The sequence below is a fragment of the Simochromis diagramma genome, unplaced genomic scaffold, assembly GCF_900408965.1.
Source record: "Simochromis diagramma unplaced genomic scaffold, fSimDia1.1 OVJJ01000005.1, whole genome shotgun sequence".
Classification (NCBI taxonomy): Eukaryota; Metazoa; Chordata; class Actinopteri; order Cichliformes; family Cichlidae; genus Simochromis; species Simochromis diagramma.
This window is the reverse complement of record NW_024387097.1, coordinates 955,364-974,742: the sequence shown is the minus strand read 5'-3', so window position 1 is coordinate 974,742 and position 19,379 is coordinate 955,364. Positions and strand designations below refer to the sequence as shown.

The window sequence follows — 19,379 nt, the reverse complement described above, 5'->3', positions numbered from 1 at the left end:
CAGACACTAAAGTGTGACGAGATCCTGCAGGGTCCCGACAGCCGGGGACCACAGGACTGCAGGACCCTGCAGGACTGATGCAGGGAGGAGGGATGTGATGCACCTTATGTCGAACCCTGATTTATGATGGGAAAGTAACTAAAGGTTATGACAGCCATAGTTTTTATGAATATGATACAATTATGGCAACGCGGTGGTGTGGTGATCAGCACTGTTGCCTCACAGTAAGAAGGTCCTGAGTGCTCTCTGATGCTGTAGGAACAGGGCTTTTATTTTAAACGCACATACAGTGCAGGCATATATAGAGCGGTGTTACAGTTATGTCAAAATCCACACAGATGCATCAAAGAAGACAGGCGAGCAAAGCGGGATATATTTATTGTTCCTGAGTTTCATGTCAAAGTAAGAAAAGGATCAGTGACAGTTTCAGTTCTGTCAGCTGTCCAGTGGACTGAAGACGCAAGACCAGTAAGATCAGTGATATGTTCACACTCATCATTGGCTAGTTTACAAGACAGTGACTCAGACAGCAGGTCAGACATTCTGATAGAGATTCAGCAAACACTGTACAGAGTCAACGACATGGAGCTTAGAGTCACCACCTTATGGGTACCATGGGTATCAGTGGATTGGTTATCAGTGTTAGCAGGACAGAGATTAAGAGCAGAACACAGCAGAAAATAGAAGAAAGATGTCAAAAGTATTGGGAGGAAAACATGTTTTACTGTCAGAAATATGATGCTGAAAGAAGACAGCTGATCCAGAAGCTCGGTGATATGGAAGTGGAGATGGACTCGAGTATTATCAGGCCATATTTAGTTTAAGACGAACTCATTCTCCACACCGGCAGGGGGCGGTAATACACCATTTTGCTGTTTGCCAACCGCCAACAAATGACGAAAAAGAAAGAAAGCCGCAGACGAGGAAGAAGCAGCGTTGGCTGTCAACACACCGGGACTGTTTATCGGGACCGTCACCATGCGTCTGCTCTGTAAGACACCGCGGATTTACTCACGCGTGTGTCAGCTCAACCTGCTGACGCAGCAGAGGAAGAAGCATCTGTGGAACCAGGTACGAGCTGCGTCCATGGCTGAACATGATGCTAATGGTAGATACGAGCCACACTCACAGTGACCTTTATGTCCACTGTAGTTCTGGAGATTATCTCACCTCCCGGGGCTTCGTCCGTTCATTAACCGCACGCTGCATCCCCCCTGCCGGCCGTCACACAGCGTAAGTTCAGCTTTTACTCGCTGGTGATTAGTTTAAACTGAACATACTTAATGACGGGTTGTAGTTGTCACCGAGCTTCTCGACCATCTCCAGTTTATCTACAAATGTTTGGTCTGGTTCTTACAGAGACGACACACACACACACACACACACACACACACACACACACACACACACACACACACACTCACTATGTGACAAATCAATATGAACTGTATCAAATTTAGGCCTGTTTAAACTCTCCGTCCTCACTGTTCTGCTCTCCGTCCTGACTGAGGAGTTGTTCAAATATTATTACTTCTATAGTTGAATATTATTACAGATATTGACTGTTTGATGGTGTAGCGGCTATCGGAGCCTTTTCCTGGACCTGCAGCAGAGCTTTCATTTCTGCTCTGGCTCAGCACCAGTGTCGGATGCACAGGCCTGATGTTTGGTTTCATAATGACGTCGTACATTATCCTCTTTCATAACTGCCACAGTCTCGGTGCAGATCAAACAGACACGCGTCCCCTTGAGTTCTTTGAAGAAACATTCACTCTCCCACCGTGTCTGAAAATGTCTGCACTCACTTTTCTGCTTTTCGCTTCTTTGGTTCTGACCTGTTTAGTAACTTGGGGAACATTTCTTCTGTGATTGTCGTTTTTGGTGGAGCAACTGACTTGATCAACAGCAGCTCCCCCTGGTGTTAAAACTAAGAAGTGCAATACACTCAGGCAAAAGTTGAAGTGCGGCCTTATTCTATTCTATTTATGAAATTACTTGCGGGCCAATTAAAAATGGACCGCGGGCCGGAGTTTGGACACCCCTGCTATAAATCATATTAATGGAAAATTCAGCTTAAATGAGTAATGTTGTAATACAATAAACATCCTCTTTATTGCATGAGTGTGTTGCATCTGTTTGGAACAAGCCTGTGAAATACTGGGAGAATATATTCTGGAAAGATGACACCAAAGTTGAACTCTGCCACAGGCGGCGAGAATGGCTCAGCCAATCACCTGACCCGAATCCAACTGGAAAACCTATGGAAAGACCTGATGCTCAGAGTTCATAGAAGGGCCCACAGAACCTTTGAAGAAGTAAACAAAGTTTACGGTTAGAATTAGCTTATGTCTCAGTCCAAAATCAGGGAGTGCCTTGCACCTCCAAATTCAACACTTTATTAAGGATAAAGTACGCGTCACAAATGTTTCACATCGAGTGATTTCATCATCTGTCTTCAAATGGGAAAACAAACTATAACTTTCAAAGTTGGCCATAAATACTCTATAAGGTGCATACATGTCAGAAACCAGCTGAGCATAAAGGAGAAGAGTAATTAAACAAGTTTGTTGGTGTTTTTCTGTTTCAGTGGTTCGGGAGCAGAATTAATGGCTGCAGGTGGAGCAAAACCATCTACCTGAATTCACAGAGCCAGAAAAAAGTCACCCTCGTGCATGTAAGGTAACCAATACTTTGGTTTTGGTTTTTCTCCTTAAGCATTGCTTAAGCTTTGACTACTTGAACTCATTTATAACTTTGTGTCATTCTCCAAAAGTGAACTGTCTGCGGCAGCATATGAGAAGCTGGCCGATGAGACATTGGACGCTCTGGCTGATTACTTTGAAGACCTCACAGATGAAGCTTTTACTGGGGCCGACTATGATGTTCTCTTCTCTGTAAGTCTATGGATGTTGTAAAGGTTGCTAACTGTGAAGTGAACTTTAATGGTAGCTGTAATAAATGATGGCAGAATGATCTAAATGCTTATTTACAGAAACTAAATGATGAACATACAATTACACGAAGGCTGCCACAAACCACTATTGTATTGTACCATATTTATTTGACAAGGTTTTAGCTGTTAAAATGAAGTAGATTTGATTGAGTTATTAAATATAAATCAAACCAAAAGCAACACCAGTTTATTCAGTATAGTGTTAATATCTGAATGAGGCCCCGGGGCCACCTTGTAGTGGAAAGCTTGGGCCCCGAGGTAAAAAAGGTTAAGAACCCCCATCTTGTCATCTTTGAGGTGATTGATGTGTCCATCTAATCATAATGTTTGATATCCCCATCCCTCACTCATCTCCTAAACAAACCCTCACCGCCTCTTTTCTGCAGCCTATGACGTCTGAAATCTCCTTTAACCACCTTTGAATGAAACTTCTCCTTGTGGCTGTAACCGTGATGAGCTGCTTGCATGCTTTAGTTCAGCTTGTACCAACAATGCACAGACTGCATCAATTAGAAACTCAGCCTTGGGTAAATAAAGTCCCTCGTGCTGTCAAACAGAAAGAAAATGGAAGAAAGCTCAGCGTTGTGTTTAGAGATTGTCTGAATAACTATCAGGCAGAACGAGTAAATCAATTTTATTACAAAGAAGTCTGGGAATCCTAAAGTCCTGTCCAACACAATCAGCTCTGTCCTGCATCCCACCGTTACAGCCACGTCTGAGACCGCCGCACACACCTGTGAGGATTTTCAAAGGTTCTTCACTGGAGAAATGAATCCTATCAGAGAACGTCTTCTGCTCCCGTCCCCACAGCCTTCAGAACCACCTACGTGTTCCTCCTTTCTCACCTACTTCAAACCAGTCTCATTATCCCATCTTACTGATATAGTAATGCACGTGACACTTGCCCTGTGAAAGTGTTACCTACACCATTTCTCAGAGAAGACAGTCGTCATCACGTTTCGAACATCCTTTGTTAGCAGCAGCGTCTGAAATGGAACTGCTCCTCTTCTAAACCAGCTGCTGGTTTGGACCCGTCAGTTCTGTCATTTTCAGCTACTATTCTGGATACATTCAGTCTGGCTTCAGAGCAACACAGTCTGCTCTACTGAAGGTGCTCAATGCTTTCAGCTGCTTTAATTCTTCTAGACCCGAGTGCAGCGTTTGACACAGTTGATCACACAATCCTATTAAACCATTTGAAGACGTGCGTCTGCATTCGAGGCCCTGCTGTAAGATGGTTTGCCTCTTAGAGAGCAGAACATACTCTGAGATGCTGGGTAACACGTGTTACCCTGCTACACTCGCTTGTGGAGTTCCTGTTTTATTCTCCCTTTACTTGCTCCCATCAGGCTTCATTTCTCAGAAAACACAGCATTTCTTATTGCTGTAATGCAGACGATACATCGTTGTATCTCTGTCTAAACCCAGGCGTTGATAGCACATCGGGTAAATTGCTACAGTCATTTTAAGGGCAAAAACAGCTTTTCAGTCATAGTCACCAAAATCAAACAGAAAGGGATTGAAACAATTTACGTTTATTGCGATAAACTTTACATACATGTTAAATAAAATTAAGATTAGTTATATTCCATGTAGATGTTTGGTCAAAATTGCTTTGTTAACGGATGAAAGCAGAACCGTTCTCTTCTGTTTCTTGTTTGACAGAGTGGTGTTCTGACAGTGAAGCTGGGTGGAGACCACGGCACCTATGTGATCAACAAACAGGCGCCAAACAAACAAATCTGGCTTTCTTCTCCTACCAGGTGAGACTCGAGCTTTGTATCGCTTCATGGTAATATGAGTAACTGGAACCCAACAATGTCTCTGTTCAGTTTACTTAACACAGTTCTGTCAACATTTTCCACTCAGCTGAGTTTTGTTTTTATAATTCTAAATGATTATTAAGATGCCAATAAGTGACTTATGTGTTACCAACATAACCAATCTGGTCAGCTTTGATCTAATAAGTAATAAATCGCTTGATTGATTAACGCAGACATGCAAATATTTCATTATTGTGGCGATTAAATCCTGTGTTTTGACGCTCTGGTTGCTAGTTGTTTGTTAGTACGTGCACTCACAGTTCACCACATTCATGTGTCATTTATTTCCTTTGCAATGTCTGGTTTTCCTGACATTTCCATTCACACAAACACAACAGGTAACTACATTAAGCACAGTAGAAACCGTTTGGCCCTTCTCATCAGCAGCAGCTGAACAGAATTACCTTTGACCTTAAATAACCCCGCCCCTGCCTCTTGCACAATCACGCCACCTATAAGCAAAAGTCCTTTCCATTTTCTCCGTCACCACCTGTTAGTTGTAGCTCTCTTGCACATCAGCCAATAGTGCCGACCTCTCTTCCTCTACACAGCAAAATGCCCACTGTGAAATTGACACTGAGTGTTAAAGTTAACACTAGAAACGTGTCTGTATGTGTCCACACTTGAGTTTTAAATGAGCGCTTTTCAACATGTTATATTTTTAACACTGACCTAGTGTTTATGACACTAACACTGAGCAGTGTCAACAATATTCTACACTGTGTGTAGGGCTGTTCGATATAACGAGATATATCGGATGACGATATAAAAACGTCTGTCGTTTGTTTCTTGGTGTCGCAAAATAAACTTTTTATCATCATTTTGATGGTCACTGTAGAGTTTCTTAAAGTTCTCCCTTTCTCTTATATTTAAAAAACCACACTACAGACGGACAAAGGACTGTTTTTACGCGTTGTCGTTAGCAACAACGACGCTGTCCGCTTGTTTATTTTCCACATGGACCTTTCACAATAAAGCTGAAGAGCCTGTTGAGATTTTCAAAATAAACTGAATCACGTGAAATAGTATGCAGAGTGTTTACGGTTTCAACTTACGTAGCACTCGACTCCAGCTACACGACGCCCAGCTGGAAACACTTCACGCAAGTTCAGCTGCCCGAGATTCACAGAATCGACAGAAAATGTAAATTTTTGTGATAAATATCGTTGTCGGGACGATAGATGTCTTATATCGGGATATGAGAGTTCGGTCATATCGCACAGCCCTAGTTTTAAGTGTTAAAAGATTAGCACTGAATAGTGTTGGTAGTACTTTACACTAAACCTGGTGTTTAATGTAACACTGAACAGCACTGATTTTCTAACACTAGCGTCGTCACTGCCAGATAACAATGAACTCGCATTCATCTCTGACATCTCTACTACTGCAATTAAACGTATTTACAACCACTGTACCCACCACAGCCATCAATGACAAACACCCATTAAAAATGTAAGAGATTAATTTACAAAGATGTATTCAAACAGTAAATCATCCAGTTTGTTTACTGGTGTAACTTGTACATTGTCCCATATTTTGTATATTTAGTCAACAGTGTCATTTGAAAATTGCCTATTGTAAAGTCTATAGTACACCAGATCATCTACACAGGTGAGTGTGAAGGCATCCAATCCATCCTCAATACTAAATGCATTTAAGTGATCATTGTAATACATTGTTGAGACCTTAAAAGTCAGAAGATAAGCATTGTTAGTGTAACTGTTAGAGATGCAATCTTACTCCTTTTCAACATCAGAACAAAATTACATCCCGACTTGATATTCTATTGTTCTGTCTCTGCATACATCAAAACCGAGAACATGGATTCAGCTATTTTCCATTTTTGCTCGCATTGTATTAACCCTCCGACTAAATGGACTCCAACAGTGTACCCGAACAGCTGTCCTGTGACGTACTTGGACCGAACACAGGTCTGGGCCGGCTTCTCCCCAACAGCGCGCACGAGCCAATGTTCTTGTGATGGACCGTACCCAACACAAGCCTCAAACCGCCAGGATTTTCCCTCCGGAGACTCGAACTCCAGAGTCAGCCAGCGTTCCCCCCTCAGCCAGACAAAATTTATATTTATATTTCTCTGTTGACAAACTGGTGTAATAAGAATCTGTTATAAGTCAGTATAGAGTAATGTTACTTCCCTCTTCCTTTCTTCTCTTGTGCTTACAGCGGACCCAAGCGCTACGGCTGGACAGGTGAACGCTGGGTATATACTCATGACGGCATCAGCCTTCACCAGCTGCTTTCTAAGGAGTTTTCCATTATCTTTAATAAGAACATTGACCTGTGTGGCCTGCCCTATTCCTAAAACCCTGTTAAATGCTTGGAGTATTCACAGACTCAGTGACTCACATCTGAATTTCTGTGCAGCATACACACCATCTGTCAAAGTAAATAATGAAGTTCTGTATGAAATGCTGTTTCTGTTGCATTCTTCATTCTTCAGCTGAATGACGTCATCACATTGAGCTTCTTCACCAGTCGTGAAGAAATATTGGAGTTAACTGTTTATTTGATCAGCCTCTAAACTTGGCATCTGGGTAACTGATGTTTTCAAAGACCAACTTCTCAGTAGCAGAATTCACACTAACTGGCCACTTTATTAGGTATTCAACTGCTTTTTCACAGAATATCTAATCGTGCAGTTGCATAGCAGCAACTCATTTAGGTATTAATATGCCCTGCTGAAATCCAGAATCAGAATGGGGAAGAAAGGTGATTTAATTACCTTTTAAACACGGCCTGGTTCGTGGTACCAGATCAGTTTGTATGAATATTTGAGAAACTGCTGTTCTTCTGGGATTTTCTCCCTGGGGCTTGTTGATGCTACAGGTCAGTGGAGAGTGTAGACTTCACGTGTTTCCCACACCTTGTTGAATCTGTGCCACAGAAAACTAGTGTACTGCTAAGGTTTAACTGATAAAGTGACCAGTGAGTGTACATTAGATTACTGCAGAGATCATAGTTCAGTTATTTAGACACCACAGCATCAGATTAAGCTCAGAGATGTCCATCATTTGAAGTCTTGTAAGAGTTCAGTAGTTGTGGTCAGTGTGGCCACTGGAATCCAATTCTCTGAGTTTTTCAATGAAAGTAATTAAATGCTTTACCTGTCACTTCTGTCTGTGAACATGTCTTTGTAGAGTCTCAGTCATCCAGGTCATCTGAAAAGCATCTGGAGTTTCTAAACGCATCGTTTTCTCTCCGTTTTGGCCTCCCGTCCACACTGAGACGGTGTTTTCCCCGAAAACGCAGCGTTTGGAAAACGCTCTCAAAAACGAATACATTTGAAGACGGTGCTTTAGCGTTGCAGTGTGGACGGTGAAAACGGAGACTTTCGGAGACGGAGACGCATGTTAGTCATGTGATGCAGTCATGTGACCAATTAAACAAAGATAGCGGAGGGCATTATACAGCAGTTGTTTTGTCTGACAGCCCTATTAAAGATTAATATCAGTGTGTACGCGCTCCAGAGAGCTTTTCTTCAAATTCTTTAATTCTCACTCGCTTTTGCAACTTTGTACTTTTGTGTTACTCGCAGCAACAACTCCACCTCATTGTTAGTCCATTTAAAAATCTCAGGAAAGTAAATAAGCGGCAGACAGAAATGAGGCAGGTCGAATCTTCTTGCGTTTCACGCATGCGCAGGACTGGAACACAAGCGTTTTCTGGCCGTTTCAATGTGGACGCACAACTCTGTGAAAACAACTGAAAACACTAGTGTGGACGCGGAGCGTTTTCAGACGAAAATGCCGTTTTCGTATCTGTCCGGGCCAGTGTGGACGCAGCCCAAGTTCATGAATATGTTTCACTTGTTGTTTCAGAGGTTTCTGCAGAACTGCAGCATGAATGATGTTTGATGACATTTTGTGTAATATTTTAACGTTTGATTATGATCTATATCAGGGGTCGGCAACCTTTCTGATGACGAGTGCATCTAAAATTTCCTCAGAAGTCAGTGTGCCATATGATTGCATTAGCAATAAATGTAATAACGCTCTACATGAACAGTTACACACTTTATAGAACAACCCTATAGGATTATGTGTTTGCAGATGTTGGCAGCTGTCAGCGAATAGTTATCAGCTATCTGGAAACAAAACACTTTTTATCCATAACAAGAACTCATAACAGCAAATGAGCTGAACAACAGAAAATGCAAATGCTATTTATGGTCTCCTCAAAACAATGACAAGAAAAATAAACTGGCATGTTTGTTAATACAGAGACACATGTTAATGTGATCTCTGGTCTCCCACTCAGAGACACAGGTCTCCCAGTGTCCAGCATTCAGAGGCTACCTGAGGACTCCTGTGAGTGTATAAACACCTTTCATTGCTTATACCGTTACAATAAATAAATAAATAATAATAATTCATCAGCCCATAAAAACTAAAAATCACCATCGGCCCACCGAGCAAATGCCCTGTACGCCCGACGGCCAGTCCAGCTATGGTTGTGCCATCAGTTAACCCTTCGCGTGCCAGCTGTGGCATGCGTGCCTAGGGTTGACGACCCCTGGCATAGACAAATTAATTAAAAGGCACCGGGTTGCCAGGTTTTCCTTCATCCCCTATTTGCATGCAGCATCTAGCGTCCCTACTACCGAACGGCCAGTTTCTCAGCTTCTATCACTGCAAGCAGCAGCAAACCCTTCTAGCACAGTGGTGTCAGGCTCTTGCTATATCTGCCATGTGCAAACCGCAGTGACAAGCGTCTTACCCCTGAGTTGCCAGTTCCTGTCCATCCAGCATGCCTTGGCCACCGACACACTTATCTCTGTGTTCAAAATGCAAATCCTCTTGGATTTATAACCCTCAAGATGTCTTAAGATGATGTCTTCAGCTCATTGAAAGAACTACAGAAAAAAACAACCAGAATATTCTGAATATTTCTCTTTTATACTCTTTTGCACATCTGCCTCCCTCTCTCTCACCTCCTATCTGGACATCCAATCATCATCATTTATACAGAATCACCTGATATCTAGCCACACCCTATCCTCTCACCTTACCCACTTTTAACTAAGGCACAAATTACTTCATGAAAAACCACTTCATTACATTTGTCTTATTTTCCACGTGACATAGAAAATTCCATTACATATGAACATCCAGTCACATACATGCGGGCATGGAATGATTGGAACACCTGAAATCAGTGATTTGTATGGGTAAGTTAATATGTTTGGCAATATAGACACATCTGTGCTTGTGTGCTGATTGTACAGGTTAGAGACTGCACAGCTTGCCTCACAGGTTTGTGAAGGCAGGCGTACTGTTCCCTGTTCAATTCAATTTATTTATTTACACAGCGCCAAATCACAACAACAGTCGCCTCAAAGAGCTTTATATTGTAAGGTCGACCCTAGAATAATACATGCAGAGAAAAACCCAACAATCAAGTGACCCCCAATGAGCAAGCACTTTGGCGACAGTGGGAAGGAAAAACTCCCTTTTTACAGGAAGAAACCTCCAACAGACCCAGGCTAAAGGAGGGGCGGAGCCATCTGCTGTGATTGGCTGGAGTTAGGGGAGGAAGACAGGACAAAGACACGCTGTGGAAGAGAGCCAGAGATTAATAATAACTAACAATTAAAGGCAGAGAGGTGTTTTCATTTATTGCCTATAATAAAAACAAACCTTGTATATGTGCTGTTTGTTTGTTTACTGTCTCGTAACCCCTCCCTTAGGATAACAGCAGGAACAGGTGATATACGGGTGTGATGTGTCCCTGCAGCTTTACTGTAGAGCCCTCTAAGGAGCGAAGAGCACAGCCAGTGTGCTGTGTTGATGACCCCGAGCAGTGTAGCAAAAGACAGCACTCCAAAATGATAAATAAATAAATATATTTGGTTCATTTTAAAGACAAACCTAGTGAGCAGCTGAAGGGTCTGCACATGACAGATTTAGCTGAAGCATGGTGGAGCTCGTTGGGAACAGGAGACTGGTCAGCCTTAGCCGAGATATCTGATGGAAACATTGTGATTGGGATGGTGATCAATCAGGTGTATAGAGAGGCTGCAAGAAGTGTTGTTTATTTCACTTATCACAAAACGGCAGAGGCTAGAATTCTTTATTCATATTTATATTTTGAATAGTAGAATATTTGAGCTTCTTTATTGTTTTTGTACAAGCAAGGTATAGTGTACATTCTTTAGGCAATGCAGAGTCCCCTCAAACCAAAAACAGACAGTTGTACATCCTGCTGCTGCTTGTACATTCACACACAGCCACAGTCATCACATTTGTGGGTTACGTTATACAGACGTCTTTGTACATTGCTGACTGTTTGATATAAAAGCCAAAATGAAATTTCAAGGGTAACAGGGTAAGACATAAGGTAATATCTGCCCACAGATATTACCTGCATTCATTATCTCATGATAATTAATACAGATGCAATTTATACAATGTATTTGCATAAAATGCATCTTAGGGAAAAAGCTTGACATAGATTGACTGTCATCACTATAAAGAAACATAACCTCATATTAATTTAAATTGATTTATTTAATAAAAATCAAAATGCAGAAGCAATGTGTAAAAAGTTAAGTGTACTCGAGCTTGTAGAACGACCTAAGCAGCGCTCTAGAGTGTGTCCGCAACTCTGAGTCTCCGTGTGGTCATCAGCTGACACACATCGTGCCCCTATCGTGTGTCCCAATCAGAGATGGTCAGGGGCGGGACCTCTGTGATTGGCCGTGGTCCTTTTGTGTGTATTTGAAAGTGCAGGCAGATAGAGAGGTGAGTAGTTTGAATAAAGCGATATCGATTCATTAAATCCTGAATCGACTTTTAAATATAAATGTCGAAACGCCAGAATCTCAGGTTAAAGCTCTCAAAACTATTTCAACAACCACCAAACAGTAAATGAGAGCAGGTAACGGACTCCACACAAAGACGTAAACACAGCGTGGACCCCACGCATCAGAATCAGCTTTCTCACCCGACGGCCCGAACACGGACACGCCGTCGGGGCTGAAAGCCGGCAGCTCACCGACTCTGATGCGTCGGGTCTGCTCTGTGTTTACGTCTTTTTGTGCTCGATTCTGATGCTGCAGGTTTTATTTCTCTCCAACCAAAATTCACTGAACCAGCAGCAAAAGAAGCAGCAAACTATGTTTCACATTTGATAAATGTCGTCATTAATTCCCTCTGACTTTTGCTGTTTTGCTTCCAGCACAATAAAATCACACAGCTCTCTCTCTGTACTTCAGGAACAGTTTCCCGTCTCAAATCTCTGTTTATCACCCACCAGTCTACCGTTGTCTTTTTCTTTTTTGTTAATTAAATGTCCTCGGACAAGAAAGACTCATTTCTGCTGTTCAATACTGAAGAAATTTATACTTTTTAAAATTATGCAAAATTGCAGAATATTTTTAAGGTTATCTGCTATAAAAAGCCAGGCCTGGAAAATCTCCTTCGTTTTCTGTTTTATTCTCAGTTACTTTGACACAAAGGCCTCTGCTGTGATGTTCACACCTCTGATGAAGTCTCACAGTGTCAGTACTGATAAATCATCAGAATTATAATATTTCTGACTATTTGAGGCAAAACTGAATCGAATCGAATGGATTACAGAAATCAGTGACGATACGCAGCCCCAGTGAGCAGCCTAGGCCCGACAGAAGCGGATGTAGCTGTCAGTAATGAGGAAAGATGAAAAGAACTATTGATAACTTATTTGTTAAGTTAAGGCCTGATCCGTCTGAAATTCATAGCCAGCTCTGACACGGAGCCATCAGCCCCTGAATTCTGAAAAAGCAGCAGTGTATCCAGAAACACATTATATGCTGCGATAAAAGTGTCCCCTCCCCCCGCTGCCTTTCAGCAGCAAACAGGTCGTCAGAGGAGCCGATGTGATGATTAAGTTTAACATTGTCTACAATATTGCCAAAGAGTGTCAACGCTCTTTAAACACAAGCACTTTTTCAGTAACTTTGTGTTGACAAGATTGTTAGTTAATCATTTACACATCAGTGTTGTCTGTATAGACAGCAATTCCCCCCAAAAAGTGCACATGTAAAACTGCGGTGTTAAGCGATGCGGTTGAAAAATTTGGGTGCGCCTAACGTTGGTGCTGGTGCGCCTTGCAACCGTGGCAAAAAAAGTTAGTCTAGAGCTTTGCCTAAGCAACCAAAGACGTTAGTAATCTTTTGTCATCAGTCACTCAGGTGTCTCGTTGTCCTTCACACAGCTGCTTCCATGCTTTGTCGGTTATGAACAGCTCTCTTAAGGTCCACTACAGCATTTCACCCAGCTTGAGGTGGGACTGGGCCATTGCAACACCTTCACATTTGCTTTGTCACATTTTACTCTAGAATACTTTGGTATACCGAGGAGTTTACTCAATGATTGCAAGGTGCCCAGGTCTTGTTGCTGCACAAGAAGCCAACGAGTTAGTTCAGATGCAGTTTTGCAAAGCTAAGCCATGCTGGTATATTCTTTTTAGGCTCTTTTTCTCGGAAACAAATGCAAAGATGCCATACTTGTTCCATGTTTTTTCTTACTGTATTATGTGGAACTTCAACATTTAACGTGGCTAACTGAGGCACGTGGAGTCTGAGTGTAGCTCTGAGTATTGCAAGAGCTGGAATGAATTTGCTGAGACATCCACTGAGACGCGACGACAGGAAACTGCCATGAATGTTTTCCACTTGTGAAAAGTCTTTGTCGCTGTAGAATGATGGATTTGAAACTGTTTGGAAATGCTCTTATGAGCCTTATGGGTAATAATTGCTTTTTAGGTAACTGCTGATGTCTTTTCTCCATGGCAGTGAAGATATTAGATAACTGAGTGCTCCAGATCCACAAACTGCTAAAACTTTTCCTTTTCTAGAGGTGATCAAATCTACTGATAATCAATAATCACTGATTATGCTCATGCAGGATAAATAGGTGTATTTACCCACTTAATTCCTACAGGAAACAGTAGTTAATTTTTCACACATGCTTCTGCGTTTGGGCTGAATTTATATTAAGTGAATAATGATGTTGGAACATGTCATGGTTTGTTGTTCCTCTGAGGTTATATTTACCTCATTTTAAAATGTGATGACGGATCATTTCGGGTTGCTGTAGCTCAGGAGGTGGTGCAGGTCATCTACTAATTGAAATGTTCATGGTTCAATCGCTGGCTGTCTGCCGAATATCGTTGGGCGAGATACTAGCCCCGAGCTGCTCTCCGGGGAATCCACCGAGTATGAATGTGTGCGATTGTTAGATCGAACACAACCCCCAGAAAGAAGTGCTTGTACAAATGGATGAATGAGGCAAGTTGTATAAAGCGCTGTGAGTGCTGGGATAAAGTAGAAAAGTGCTATATAGGAATGAGTTAATTTACCACTAAATTCTGGTAATAAACAAGAATAATCTGCTCAAAATACTGTGATTCTGAGCTGAGAGTAGAAACACGACTGAGCCCACAAAGTGAAACCTACGTAACTTAATTCTACATAAACGAGGTTTTTTTCATACATGGGTTTGGTGTAGAAAATGTAACTAGACATCGGCAGTGCCCTGTGGTGAAACTCGGGGTACTAGTAGCAGATACAGGTATGTTCAGAGGTTTACATACAGCCATCATGTGCATGAACGTTACATTTATTTTGGGCCTTTAAAGTTTAAAAAAAATAAGAATGAGGTGAAAAAGTTTGAATTTGTTTTGGATTTTCCCTCATCCATGCTGGGTCAAAAGTATACGTACATGCAGGCTCTCTCACTCTCTATACATAATGTTTAATAACTTGTGCTGATTATAGATTATAGATTAATAGTATTCAGACTGATTGATCAATACTCACAAATTTAAAGGAACTCACTAAAGCGCAAAGGACTGTAGATTTACACACCATCTTACAATGCTGTGATGGCAGACATTCCCCAACTCTGTGAATGGTACTCATGGCCACTGATCAATGGTTGTTGATTAACGGTCATGGCAATTTGCATACTACTGATCATAAGCTGACCTCCCAGCCCAGTGTTCATTCAGTGCTGCTGGTGTCAGTCACTGTGCACATGTCCTGTTTCTAAGGTTGGAAACCTGCAGTCAGCTGAGACTGAAGAAGTCAGCTGATGATGACGAAACGTTTCTCCCACTGAAAACTCTGCGGCCAGACTTTTTGGGATTTCTTTAGCTGGATGATTGAGCATCAAGACAGACAACATCAAGTAATGTTTCATCTACTTCTGGAATAGCTTTCCTCAGCATGTTTGGGCCTAGCATGGGTCCATGCCAGGAAAGCAACCAATTTAAATGAACTTGACTAATTGTGGCAAGAAGAGTGATCAAATATTCAGCTGGAATTACACCAGAGGTTTGTTGATGGCTACCAAAAGCATCTAGTGACCCACAATGTCATGAAAGTATGTAAACTTTTGCCCACAACTGTGTCTGGATGTGACTCATGTGTAAGATTGGAAATAAGATTTTTACTGTGCAAAACAAACATCATTCCTCTAATTTAACAATGAGGAAACTGATTTAGTTTCATGAACTAAGCGGCAATACACGTTACTATATATTGTGTTTCAAAATATCAACAGTAAACCATGAAGAAACTCTGCAGACTCTGGGGCACGACTAGGTACTGAAAATGTATCTGGTGTGAACATCTTTTTATTGTAATAATAAAAGCCTACATACACATGGATAATATTGGTTTTTGTGTTGCAGCTAGATGAGTTTGAGCAACAGAACAATCTTAACAACTCACTACAATTCATCAGCTATACAGGATGAGGTCCGGGCTGGGCTGAGGGAGTTGATCTGTGAGGTCAGTTTGTGGGTTAAATGTAAACAGGCTGCTCCTGGGCGGTCAGCAGGCGATACATAGCAGCAGGCATGGTCTTCATATGAATCTAAGGCAGACAGAACAGAACAAAGTAATCATCATGGAATTCTGATATAAAGGTTCTTATTTATATCATTACATATCTAATGGTATAATGGTATGTAATAGAAATTCGGGTAGGAAAGGGTGCCCAAGAATCAGAGATGCCTGAAGCCCTGAAACGATTGTCAAGAACCGTGCAGAAGTAATAAAAGGGGCTACATCCTGACATCAAGCCACTCGTGGACCACAAACAACATCAGACTACGGAGTGGTAAATGGACTGGTTCTTATATAGCACATTTCTACTCTGAGCAAAGCGCTTTATACAACTAATTCATTCACCCAATTACTTCCCATTCACACAGGCACTTATTCTACACTGTTAAGTGCTCACTGTCTAACATTCATACGCATTCACGTTCCGATGGATGCATCGGAGAGCAACATGGGGTTAATATCTTGCCCAAGGATATTTGGCTGGTGGAGCCTGGGATCGAACCTTCCAGTTAGCAGCTGACCTGCTCTACCACCTGAGCTACAGCCACCCCACAAAGACTGTTGTTCAATTGTCCAAAGTCCTCTTTTCAGATAAAATTAAATTTTGGATTTTAATTGGAAGTCAAGGTTGTAAAAAAGGCACATGAAAGTCCCACCCACAGTGTCCTAAAGCTACTGTCAAATGGCACTGTTGTTGACCGTGACCACATGGGGTCTTGGAGTAAAAGGAATAGGAGAAACACCTGACCCAACGATACAGACCAGCTGAAGGCTGCTATTAAAGCAACATGGGCCTCATTAACAACCTCATAACCCACCATAAGTTGGTCAACAACAACACCTACACCAGAATGCTGTTTATAGACTTCAGTTCAGCGTTCAATACAATCCACCCCTCACAACTCATCAGGAAACTGACAGACCTGGGCATCAGTTCCCTCATGTGCAAATGGTTACTGGACTTCCTGAACAACCGCCCCCAACATGTCCGGCTGGATAACCGCTGCTCATCTACCATCACGATGAACACCGGTGTACCACAAGGCTGTGTGATGAGCCCTTTCCTCTACTCCCTCTTCACCCACGACTGCAGACCTGCTGATGGTTCCAACACCATCATTAAGTTTGCAGATGACACCACGGTGATTGGCCTCATCAGTGACAACGATGAGGCCGCCTACAGGGAGGAGGTGGATCGTCTGGCTGAGTGGTGCGACAGAAACAACCTGCTGCTTAACACCGAGAAGACCAAGGAGCTCATCGTGGACTACAGGAGGAATGCTGACCCACATCCACCCATCCACATTAAGGGGACGGCTGTGGAGCGTGTGAGCAGCTTCAAGTTCCTGGGAGTCCACATCTCCGAGGATCTCACCTGGACGACCAACTGCTCCAAGATGGTCAAGAAGGCTCACCAGCGCCTCTTCTTCTTGAGGACTCTGAGGAAGAACCACCTGTCCTCAGACATCCTGGTGAACTTCTACCGCTGCACCATCGAGAGCATCCTGACCAACTGTATAACAGTCTGGTACGGGAACTGCTCTGCCTCGGACCGGAAGGCGTTGCAGAGGGTCGTGAAAACTGCCCAGCGCATCGCCGGAGCACCACTTCCTGCCATAAAGGACATCTACAGGAAGCGGTGTCTGAAAAGGGCTGGGAAAATCATCAAAGACCCCAGTCACCCATCACATGGACTCTTCACCCTCCTGCCCTCTGGGAGGCGCTACAGGAGCCTCCAGACTAAGACCACCAGGTACCGGAACAGCTTTCTTCCCCACAGCTGTCAGACTCCTGAACCCTGCCTCCTGACATCTGACCCACGTTAAACACATGGACTGAACATACACACACACCCACAATGGACAACTGTACCCTCAAACACACAATAATAACATGGACTGAACCATCACTCACAACCACTAGCACTTTATATACCTCTGTAGAAATTATCCACATATCTCACTGATCTTAACTGCACTACTGTAAATGCTGTATAGACAATCATACTGTACAACACGATAATTATAATTCTACAACTGTTTATAACTTGCATATTTCATATTTCTGTATAGTTTTCATGTTTATATCCTGTTCATAGCCTGTACATACTTATAGTTATAGCATATTCATAACATACTTCATACCGTGTACATTATAACATACCGTAATAGACCCATTTCTGTAATATACTCACATATCTATATTATTGCTACTATATATTGTAATATATCTATATCATGGCTAAAGCACTTCTGGATCGATGCAAACTGCATTTTGTTGCCTTGTAAGTACATGTCACAAGTGTAACATGTGCAATGACAATAAAGTTGAATTCTATTCTATTCTATTCTATTCGAATGCATCTAATGCATCACTCTGTAGCGTTCACTTACATCTGTAACTAAAAACAGACCTGCAATAGAACCGTATCTAGGAGCAGCGTTGTGGGCTCAAATTGCTCTCATAAATATTTTGTACTTTTAAATCAAATGCGTAGTTGTGAAGTTTTGTAACCTTGAAAACCAAAATATCTGAACCTTTGATGTTTGTGCATCGATTGATGAGAATTTGTGTTTGTAAAAAAATATTTACACAAGTTAGTTTTTTCCCGTTAAGGTCTGGTTACAAATACAAAGCAAAAAAAAGAGCAGCTGTGTCCCAAAACCGCATCCTTTGGAGGACCCGGCCTTCGCGGTCTATGTGGGCCGCGTCCTTCGAAGGCTGGAAGTGTGAGGCTGTGAAATTGGACGGTCTAGCCTTCAGATTTGCGTCACCGCTGTCTCGGAGGAGTTTAATAACAGGACACTGGCGTAAATTCTCGACCATCTCACACTTCTGTTTAATCAGTTAATCAGAAAACGATGTGCTGGAAGTTTGCTGCTTTTGCCGGCTCTAGTGACCCTTGACCTCCTGGTCAGCTATCGAGCTGGTGGGTAACAACGTCTCCGAAAACGTTGCAGGACTTTGGCAAATATGTGATATCTTGATAAACCGAGCAGATATTTGAAGTTTACACAGCTACATTCTCAAAATATGTTAAAAGTTTAATAAGAGTAATATTAAAACTAAGGAGCTGCTGCCATTGTTGGAATCCTGAATCCTGCAACACGTTCTCACTCCAAAAGCGTAATATTTTATGCTAGGTGACATATCGTCAACATATTACGCTTCCAGGCGCCCAACACATCTCTAAATGACGAGATCAGAAAAATGAGGAAACATGAGAACCATTTGGAATCTACACATTCATTCATTTTACTTCAATCACTTTGGAAAACACTATTTGAAGTCATTAAAGTGCTTGTTAAGGTTACGGATAAGGTTAGGGTTTGACCCAATTTGACCCATTCCAGTTTTTGTGTTGACCAAAGTACTGAAGGTTTATGACTTTTCCTTATCTGGGGTCATGAACTGGTGTGTAAAATATGGACACTTTGATGTGTCCTGGGATGTCTTTGCAGTGTTTGTATACAAAGATGATGTTGCAGGTCATTTTGACCCGCACACTTTTATGCAAGTAAAAAGCTGTTCAGATCCAAAATAAACATTTGTCTTTGATGTACTTTGTTTTGATTGCCTCTGAATATACATCAGACCCAGGTGTGTATGTGAGAAACTTTCTCTCCCCTGTTCTTGTCACTGTTCTCGTGTCATTTCTACACACCAAAAATGAGCTCCTGAAGGATGACGACTGAAGAAGCCTTATCACTGCTTTTGAACTGGGATAGTGATGAAGAAGAAGGTGTTTCAG

The 19,379-nt window shown here is 42.1% G+C and overlaps 2 protein-coding genes across 5 annotated transcripts in view; one reads left to right on the top strand and one right to left on the bottom strand.

Annotated features, from left to right (window-relative positions):
• Positions 1-221: 221 nt before the first annotated feature.
• On the top strand, positions 222-7,907 carry fxn (frataxin). 2 transcript variants are annotated; one of them, XM_040046534.1, is made up of 6 exons: positions 231-1,071; positions 1,153-1,233; positions 2,588-2,679; positions 2,774-2,894; positions 4,619-4,716; positions 6,961-7,907. In XM_040046534.1, exons 1-6 carry the CDS (start codon positions 979-981, stop codon positions 7,097-7,099), a joined length of 624 nt encoding a protein of 207 aa, XP_039902468.1. In that variant the 5' UTR covers positions 231-978; the 3' UTR covers positions 7,100-7,907. The 2 variants fall into 2 exon arrangements, with proteins under 2 accessions (XP_039902469.1, XP_039902468.1); XM_040046535.1 differs by lacking the exon at positions 1,153-1,233 and having other exon boundaries at positions 222-1,071.
• A 2,491-nt stretch (positions 7,908-10,398) lies between these two features.
• apba1a (amyloid beta (A4) precursor protein-binding, family A, member 1a) overlaps positions 10,399-19,379 on the bottom strand; it is a 29,784-nt gene continuing 20,803 nt past the window's right edge. For 2 of the 3 annotated variants that reach the window (XM_040046550.1, XM_040046548.1), the window contains one exon: positions 13,540-15,656. In XM_040046550.1, the coding sequence (XP_039902484.1) occupies positions 15,585-15,656 (72 nt within the window). In that variant the 3' untranslated portion in view covers positions 13,540-15,584. Of the gene's footprint in view, positions 10,761-13,539; positions 15,657-19,379 lie in introns of those variants that run through there. The other variant, XR_005698012.1, reaches the window with a different exon arrangement.